Source organism: Triticum aestivum, chromosome 7B (genome assembly GCF_018294505.1).
Source record: "Triticum aestivum cultivar Chinese Spring chromosome 7B, IWGSC CS RefSeq v2.1, whole genome shotgun sequence".
NCBI lineage: Eukaryota > Viridiplantae > Streptophyta > Magnoliopsida > Poales > Poaceae > Triticum > Triticum aestivum.
This window is the reverse complement of record NC_057813.1, coordinates 454,605,387-454,614,944: the sequence shown is the minus strand read 5'-3', so window position 1 is coordinate 454,614,944 and position 9,558 is coordinate 454,605,387. Positions and strand designations below refer to the sequence as shown.

At 49.4% G+C, this 9,558-nt stretch overlaps 1 protein-coding gene across 1 annotated transcript; it reads left to right on the top strand.

Moving 5' to 3' along the window:
* The first annotated feature begins 5,162 nt into the window (after positions 1–5,162).
* Positions 5,163–9,293, top strand: LOC123162839 (receptor-like protein kinase HERK 1). The gene is made up of 2 exons (XM_044580593.1): positions 5,163–5,504; positions 6,502–9,293. Exons 1-2 carry the CDS (start codon positions 5,469–5,471, stop codon positions 9,025–9,027), a joined length of 2,562 nt encoding a protein of 853 aa, XP_044436528.1. The 5' UTR covers positions 5,163–5,468; the 3' UTR covers positions 9,028–9,293.
* The last annotated feature ends 265 nt before the right edge of the window (positions 9,294–9,558 follow it).

The window sequence follows — 9,558 nt, the reverse complement described above, 5'->3', positions numbered from 1 at the left end:
CCAATTTATTATTGCATCTAGGGCATATTTCCAATAGCAGGGGCCCCTGATAAAGGTTTCTTCCTTCGTTTGGAGACCTCTGCTTCCAAGTCTTCGGGGGTAGCCCTTTTCTTCCCGTGGGGAGAGGGGATACTGGATTCTCCTCCCCGTTCATCCTCCAACACGGGAGTACCAATTTCCCCAGTTACGATGCGTAATGTACCTCTAGTGTGAAGTCTGCTTTCGGCTTCCCTATTCCTCTCTGTGTCCTTCCCTGATGGCACTTGATAAGGTGCACGAGCCAGCATCCTGGTTAATACAGGATCCGCCGAATCTTTGGGAAGGGGGGCCGAACACCTGATCCTCTCCGCCTTTCTTATCCAGCCCTGGTCGAGGATGGTTTTTCAGGATAATGTTGTGACAAATAAAATGACAGCATGTTCGGTTGTGGAATTACTTACCTGGGTATCTAGATGGTTGCAATCGAGGCCTGCATCCTCTGTTGTGTCCGGAGACTTCATTCGTGATCCAAAGAATAATTGATACATCCCTTCGAGCGTCATGCCGAAGAAGTGTCAAACAGTTCGCGGTCCTTCCGGGTTGAACTCCCACATACGGAGAGGTCGACGTTGGCATGGCAGGACCCGACGAACTAGCATTACTTGGATTACTTTGACAAGACTGATGTCCTTCTTAATGAGATCCTGAAAGCGGCTTTGCAATGTCCGCACGTCATCAACCGATCCCCAGTCCAGCCCCTTGTTGACCCATGATGCAAGCTATGGCGGAGGAGCGAAGCGGAAGGCAGGGGCGGCCGCCCACTTTCTACCTCGGGGTGCTATGATATAAAAACCACTCCCGTTGCCATAGGTCGGAAACTTCCGGGAAGGAACCCTTTGGCCATAAAACATCGGCACCTTTGCTTATTATAGCGCCTCCGCACTCCGCGTGTCGCCCGTCGATCATCCTCGACTTCACATTGAAGGTCTTGAGCCATAAGCCGAAGTGTGGGGTAGTGCGGAGGAAGGCCTACACACAACGATGAACGTTGAGATGTGAAGGAAGGAATCTATGGCTAGATCATGAAAATCTAGCCCGTAATAGAACATGAGCCCTCTAACAAAGGGATGAAGACCAAAGCCTAGCCCTCGGAGGAAGTGGGAGATGAATATGACACTCTCATTGGGTTGTGGAGTAGGGATAACCTGCCCTTGAGCAGGAAGCCTGTGAAGGATTTTGGCGGTTAAGTACCTAGCCTCCCTAAGCTTCATGATGTCCTCCTTTATGACAGAAGAGGCCATCCACCGGGCTTGAAGGCTGGATCCGGACATGGTTGGAGGTCCGAAGCGCTTGGACTGAGCCTCGGGTATTGGAATTCGAGGTGGGGGAAGGGAAGGATCAAGCGTGGAAAGAAAAGGACAGGTCTTGACCTCTTTATAAAGGGGATGAATGTCAAGCGTCCTCCCCGCGGCCGTTTGGAACTTGCCTAATCCAAGGAGTCATACTAATGGAGCGGTTGGGTTACCCACGCCCGTATTTATGAGAATCCCGTGATAAGGGGGCACAATCTCTGCCTCGACAAGACGTGCCAATGAAACTGCCTCGCGAAACGCGTAGTGGCAGGTTGGAGAAACGGTTTGAATAATAACCGGGCCGCGGCGTGATGTCACGCTATGGACAAGTTGTCAGCAGATTAGACTCGTCGAATATTGTACTCTCTATGGTAGTATGTGGAATTTGTTTTGTAGAGCCGGACACAATTCTTGCGTTCAAGATCTACTTTGGAGTATTCAGAGAAGGAATCCGCCTTGCAATGCCGAAGACAATCTGCACGCCGGACTCATCGTCATTGAAGCCTGGTTCAGGGGCTACTGAGGGAGTCCTGGATTAGGGGGTCCTCGGACAGCCGGGCTATATGCTTATGCCGGACTGTTGGACTATGAAGATACAAGATTGAAGACTTCGTCCCGTGTCTGGGTGGGACTCTCCTTTGCGTGGAAGGCAAGCTTGGCAATTCGGATATGTAGATTCCCTTCTCTGTAACCGACTCTATGTAACCCTAGCCCCCTCCGGTGTCTATATAAACCGGAGGGTTTAGTCCGTAGTACATATACAACCATAATCATAGGCTAGCTTCTAGGGTTTAGCCTCTATAATCTCGTGGTAGATCAACTCTTGTAATACTCATATCATCAAGATCAATCAAGCAGGAAGTAGGGTATTACCTCCATAGAGAGGGCCCGAACCTGGGTAAACATCGTGTCCCCCGCCTCCTGTTACCATTAGCCTTAGATGCACAGTTCGGGACCCCCTACCCGAGATCCGTCGGTTTTGACACCGACACCCCCTACCCGAGATCAGCCATTTTTGACACCGATAGTGGGCGCGCCCTGGTGCCTTGTGGGCACCTGATGGGTCCCCTCTGGTATTTCTTTCTTCTAGTATTTTTTATATATTCCAAAATAATTCTCGGTGAAATTTCAGCTCATTTAGAGTTGTGCAAAATATGTATCTCTGATGTAGCTTTTTTAGGTCCAGAATTCCAGCTGCCGGCAATCTCCCTCTTCGTGCAAATCTTGCAAATTAAGAGAGAAAAGGCATTATAATTACACCACAAAGTATTATTTCAATGAAAAATATCATAAATAATCGTAGGAAAACATGATGCAGAATGGACGTATCACGCCACCTCGTCGATGTTCATGCAGCCAGTTTCTTTCTCTGCCAGCATGGCGCGGCTATACGTGTGTCGACGGCGGATGGCGCGGTCGTAGGCACGGGAGCGCGCGGTATGACGCTGCATCGTCGACAGCAGCAACGATGCCCGTGCCGCCGTGCTTCCCGCCATGCCGGCCTGGAGCAACTCGCCACTCCTTCGTGAGTTGGCTTAGAGCAGTGAGTTGCTGAACTACGCGCCGGCTTGGGGCAGCACCTTGCTCTGTCGGGCCAGGCGCGGGCGGTGGAGCAGCGAGCCGTCTCGCTCTTACCCGACAGGCTCGATGGGCCACCCAGCTGGCTTGTAGGCGGGAAAACTGTTCTTCCGGCTCGTCGGATGCCATCGAAAGGGTGGAGAAGAAGAAGATGGGGAGTAGACTTGGTGGTGCGATTCTTGCCCGACGTCTAGCCTCGTTTAGATACAGGGCGGACGAAAGGAGCTTGCCTGGCGTTGCATTTATTGTCGATGTGGAGTGATGATGGCTAGATTATCTCGAGAGGGAGGGGCTTGGAGAATGACCTCTTGATGGTTTCGCGTCTAAGTAGCAATCCGAATTTTGTTCAGAGACAACAACCATTTTTCTCAAAAAGGAAGTACCCCGTACTCTGCATCACATCATACACCCAACCATTTTATTAAACATGAATCAAGTTAAAGTCATTGTGTACTAAACAATAACACAAATAAAAAGGAAACACGATTATAACCTGTCGGAGTCGAGATTACATAGCTCATCCACATAATCTATGAATGGCTCACTAGTCAAACTGGGAATAAACAATGCGCAACCATTTATAGGCGGCTGCACCTAGAGGCCATAAGTGCCCAAACGGCCACATGCTGAAGTGATGATGGTCACATACAGATTGAAGCCATAGCCCTATAGATAACATGCAAGAAATTAGAGTGGGTGATTTGTTCAAAATGGAATTATCACAGTTCCGCATTGCGTAGAAAATGACACAAACTCCCACACAAATTTGGCCCTTTAGCTTATGATGAATATCACCTAACTAGTTTCCAAAAAAATTTGGAATACTCGTTGGCGCTGCTAAAGTTTAATAAACATATAATACTAATTTTAATTAAAACATTTTTTAATCGAAACGAAGGTAGAAGATTTGCCTCATTGATTAATTAAGAAAAATAAATTTGATTGGTTACTTAACGAAAAACTGAGAAAACATGATTGTATGCGGACTACTCCCAAAACATGAATCTCGATGACCGCCCGGTAGACGAACAAACTCTCCCCATCCCGCCACAACCGCAAACCCTTAACAAATGGATCATAACAACGTAAAGGCGCACCCATTGAAAACACACCGACAAAGACATCAGACATCGGACACGATAACCATCCATCAAGCAGCCGCAGACGCCCTCTCTCGCGCTCGACTCTCATTGCTTTTGGTCCAGAGGACTTCTCCTTCAGGGATGCCGGAATGATGTTTAGCCGTGGAATTAAAATGTTTGATCGTTGAGTGCAGTTCGTGCTTCCTTATTCACGACTAAAGATATTGTTTCCCCCTTTTTTTACAAGTTTTATTAGCTTATGTAGAATCGCTTTGTCGGACTTTGTTGAATAATTAATAAAGATGTATGTGTGCATCCCTTAATTCAGAGGCCGGGGTAATCCTCCTTGTAAAGTAAAATAAAATAAAAAGCCTGGCATTACCATTTGATTCATCTTGTTTATTGTTCAGAACAAAACGGAAGGGTGAGAGACGTGGGAAGCACAAATATCACGACCTGAAAATGCGTTAGCATTTTTTCGGGGGGAAAAATGGCATGTGCATGCACGCGTGCTGGTCAAAACGAGTGTGTCCATGAAAATGCCGATTTTGTTTCGTCGAGTCAATCGAGAACGATTCCACATGCTTTCTTCATGCATTCGGTATCCAACCATTCTCCCTTCCTCCCCGAAGAGAAACGATTTCCCAAGGGAAAATGGAAGAGACGAGATGCGTTTTTTCTTGTCAAGGAAGAGCAAAACAAAAGGCACGATCGCTTCTTGGGGGCCGAGATAGATACGATCATACGACGACGCAGTTTGTGAGGCATGTGGGCAGAGAAATGCGCAAAATAGTCGTGCCGGCAACAACAGCTTACCGTGCAAGCCACTGTTTTCACACCAGTGGCTGTGTTGCCGCTGCATCCCTAAAACTTTTGCGAGTGCGCGGAGAAAGCAAGGCTTCGTGCTGCGCCAAATAATAACACGGTTAGGTTAGGTTAGGGTTGGGTTCGCCATGTGCGTGATCCCCCAAATTCGGCCACCGCCGAACACCCGCGATGGACGCAATAATCAGACAGGAGAGTTTGTGCATAATAATTAAACTAAACCAGTCCTACTTAAACTAAACAGAGCTCATCAGCACCGTCTCTGTCAGCTCATCTCACCGGCTGCGCTTCTGTCTTGCTGAATCGAACCTAGCTGTTATTATTCCTTCCCAAGGTGGCAGCTCAGCTCACCCCTCGCCCTCCTCTTAACTCCCGTCTCTCTCCTCTCCCTCTCTCTCCAAGCCTACCGTTTTCCTTGCCCCGTAAAGCTGAAAACTCCTCCAAGCCCAAGAAAAAAGCCACCTTTATCTCCTCCCTTCCCTTGCCGGCTCCCTCCGGTCCGGACGGTGGTGGTGCTGGGCTACTGGGCTCTGCCTCTTCTTGAGGCGCTTCTCCGGCGCATTTGCTGGCCCGGCTCGGGGGCGCTCGGAGCCCAGCGGCTGTGGGAGCGGTTGGCGGCGGAGGGGCGTCGATCTCGGCCGGATCTCGGCGAATGCCCGCCGCGGCGCGCTCCGGTGGACCGGGGCAGGTGCGTGCGTTTCGCGGATCCAGCCTTTTCTTGCTTGTGTTCTTCATTTCACGAGCGTGCTGTTCTTGTCGGCGTTCCCCAGTACTGTTGCTGTTTCTCATTTCTTACTTTTTTCCCCTCCGGATTAATAGCGGGACGGTTTTATTGTTCATTTTTAGTCCAGGAACCAGAAATCAATAATAGTGCTGCTCTTTTTGCCCCGATTTGAAGTTGGCCATGGAAATGACTTCAACCTCGATAGAATGCAAGATGTAATCTCGTAGTCGTAGTAGGTAAAAAGGAAGATATTATGGAACAGAAACTCTGGATATTCACATATTCTCATTATTTTATACTAGTGGTATATATAAACAATACTCCGTACAATAAATTCGGCGCTCGTTGCCAACCTCAACTAGGCACGGTGGTCTGGTCCATGCCTTCTCCCAACTCTCGCGCCGTCATATTCTCCCAAATCGGCGCCGCCGGGCACTTACTCCCAGTCATGGCAAGGGGCCGCCGAGCACACCTCTAGGCCACCATCCAGCTCTACTCCCCTTTCTGCTGCATTGGGCCGGAGGGGAGATCCCAGTCCCACCAGGACTGATTTCTACTCCTACTTGGTAAGGAGTCCCCAGCTTGCTTGGCTAGTTCTAGTTTAGCAAATAAATCCAGTTCTTTGTCCTGGGAAGTGTGAAGAACGCGTCCATAGTCAGGATTCGGTTTGCCTTTTTATTGCTTCATCCTGATCTCAGTGGGGATCCTACGGTCTGATCCCATGGGCCAGGACTAGTTCGGTTCGGGATGCGAGTCCATACCTCTGTTGCTGCTGTTCTGTATATCTGATGTTCTTGCCTAATTGCCTTACTATCAGTTATACGGAGTACGTACATGCCAGTGTTCTTGCTTTACTAATTTCTGCATGTTTCTACATCCAGCTTTTATCAGCTTATTAGAGGATAATAGCTTGAAATTGTACATGACCTCAAACATTTTGCACACTTTTTTTGTCATTCAGGCCAACATTATGATGGGGAGGAGGAAGTTGCAAGCAGTGACCTTGGCGATCTTGTGTTTCTGGTCATCTGCTGGGGCACAAACAGTGGATTTCAAGCCTGCCGACAACTACCTGGTTGACTGTGGGTCTGCCAAGGGCACGACGGTTCTCGGGAGGGACTTCGCTGCCGATGGGGCATCTCCGGTGACAGTGTCAACCTCCCAAGATATTCTTGCCGGCACCTCGGCCAACGGGGTGTCCTCGTTTGACAACCCGCTGCTTTACCAGACCGCCCGCATCTTCACGAGCCCGTCATCCTATACTTTTCCTATCCAGAAGCAGGGGCGGCATTTTGTTCGTCTCTACTTCTTCCCCTTCATCTACCAGAGTTATGATCTCTCCACCGCCAAGTTCACTGTGTCGACCCAAGATGTGCTCCTGCTCAGTGATTTCCAGCAGCCGGACAAAACTGCGCCGCTGTTCAAGGAATACTCTTTGAACATCACCCGTGACCAGCTTGTCATTTCCTTCAAGCCGTCAAACGGGATTGCATTCATCAACGCAATTGAAGTGGTTTCTGTTCCAGATGATCTCATAGCTGATGTAGCCAATATGGTCAACCCTGTGCAGCAGTACAGCGGTTTGACTACACAGTCACTGGAGACGGTGTATCGTGTCAACATGGGTGGTCCGAAGGTCTTCCCGAGCAATGATACCCTCTCGAGGACTTGGCAGAAGGATCAGAAGTACATACTGAACCCCAGTGTGACCAAAACTGCCCAATATGGCAAGCCTATCAAGTATAGGAAAGGCGGGGCAACTCCACTGACGGCCCCAGATATTGTGTACAGTACAGCTACAGAATTGGCGGCTGCAAACACTTCCAACGCACTTTTCAACATGACATGGCAGTTTGATGTGGATGCAGGCTTCAGCTATCTGATAAGATTTCACTTCTGTGATATAGTCAGCAAGGCACTGAACCAGCTCTACTTCAATGCATATGTGGGAGGCTTCTTTGCACAGCATGATCTTGATCTCTCAGAGCAATCGGTGAATCAACTGGCTACAGCTATCTATGTTGACGTGGTTCTTTCTTCCAATGATGCATCTAGCAAGCTCAGCATCAGTATTGGTCCGTCCACCTTGAACAATGCATTGCCTGATGGGATTCTGAATGGCCTGGAGATTATGAAGATGGGCAGTGGCTCTGGTTCTGCTTTCACTGTTGGGAATAACGGTTCAAACAAAAGGTTGCCCATAATTATTGGCTCAGTCCTTGGGGTTGTTGGGCTTCTGATAATTGTCCTTGTTGTGGTACTGCTTTGCCGGAGGAAGAAGACCGACGACAAGCAGCACTCGAAGACCTGGATGCCTTTCTCTATCAATGGGCTCACGTCTCTCAGTACAGGAAGCAGAACTTCCTATGGTACTACACTAACATCAGGTCTGAATGGAAGCTATGGATATCGGTTTGCCTTCAATGTGCTCCAAGAAGCAACAAACAATTTTGATGAGAGCTGGGTGATTGGAGTCGGAGGTTTTGGGAAAGTCTACAAGGGTGCCTTGAGGGATGACACAAAGGTTGCAGTGAAGCGAGGAAACCCCAAGTCCCAGCAAGGTCTCAATGAGTTCCGGACAGAGATCGAGCTCCTTTCACGTCTGCGTCACCGCCACCTGGTGTCTCTTATTGGGTACTGTGATGAAAGGAATGAGATGATCTTGGTCTATGAGTACATGGAGAACGGAACCGTCAAGAGCCACCTGTATGGTTCAGACAACCCCTCACTCAACTGGAAGCAACGCCTGGAGATCTGCATTGGAGCAGCAAGGGGGCTACACTATCTTCATACAGGTTCTGCGAAGGCCATTATCCACCGTGATGTCAAGTCTGCAAACATCTTGCTTGATGAAAATCTCCTTGCCAAAGTCGCCGACTTTGGGCTGTCAAAGACCGGGCCTGAGCTGGATCAGACTCATGTCAGCACTGCAGTGAAGGGTAGCTTTGGTTACCTTGACCCTGAATACTTCCGAAGGCAGCAGCTGACTGAGAAGTCGGACGTCTACTCCTTCGGTGTTGTCATGCTGGAGGTGCTCTGCGCGAGGCCGGTGATCGACCCTTCGCTCCCGAGGGAAATGGTGAACTTGGCAGAGTGGGGAATGAAGTGGCAGAAGAGAGGAGAGCTGCACCAGATCGTCGACCAGAAGCTTTCCGGCGCGATCAGGCCGGACTCTCTGAGGAAGTTCGGTGAGACGGTGGAGAAGTGCCTGGCAGACTACGGCGTGGAGCGGCCGTCGATGGGGGACGTCCTCTGGAACTTGGAGTATGTCCTGCAGCTCCAGGATGTGGATTCTTCGACCGTGTCGGACGTGAACAGCATGAACCGGATCGTCGACCTGTCGTCGCAGGTTCAACATGTGGGTGCCATGGAGAGCATCAGCGTGACGATGGCGGAGGACGGAGCTTTGCACGAGCCTGACCACGACCTCTCCGACGTGTCGATGAGCAGGGTTTTCTCACAGCTGATCAAAGCCGAGGGGAGGTGAAAACGCGCCGGATGATGTGTAGGGTACCGGTAGAGGTGTGAGCAAGCCTTGGATTTTTCTTTTCTTGTTGAAGTTTACCTGAGATGTGTCACGTGTAATTGGTTGTTTCATCCCTTGTAATTGTACTGAACTACGGTTTGGATTTCTGATGGCCTTACCTCACCCACTTCTGGGGGCACACGATTTATCAGATATAGGTATCTTCTTGTATGGAATCTATTCGGCTCTAGCCATATTTATGTACTGATGATGATGATCAGGCTAAACGCTGGATTCTAGAACTGGTGCACTCTCTTCTCTTGTGGCATTAACAAAATTATCATGCTGGGTAGCAGCCAATGTGTGCAATCTTCCGCTGTTTAGCGACAAATTCTCAAGATATGAAGCTAGGAGGCCGGGTCGTTCGAAACAAATCGAGAGGAGTTGCCCACATCCAGCGGATGCTCAGCGCATTTATTTTTTGTGTTCCCACTGGTTTGCAGACCAAAAAGTTTGCACTCACGTAGCAGGATCGCACGCGAGAGAAACAGC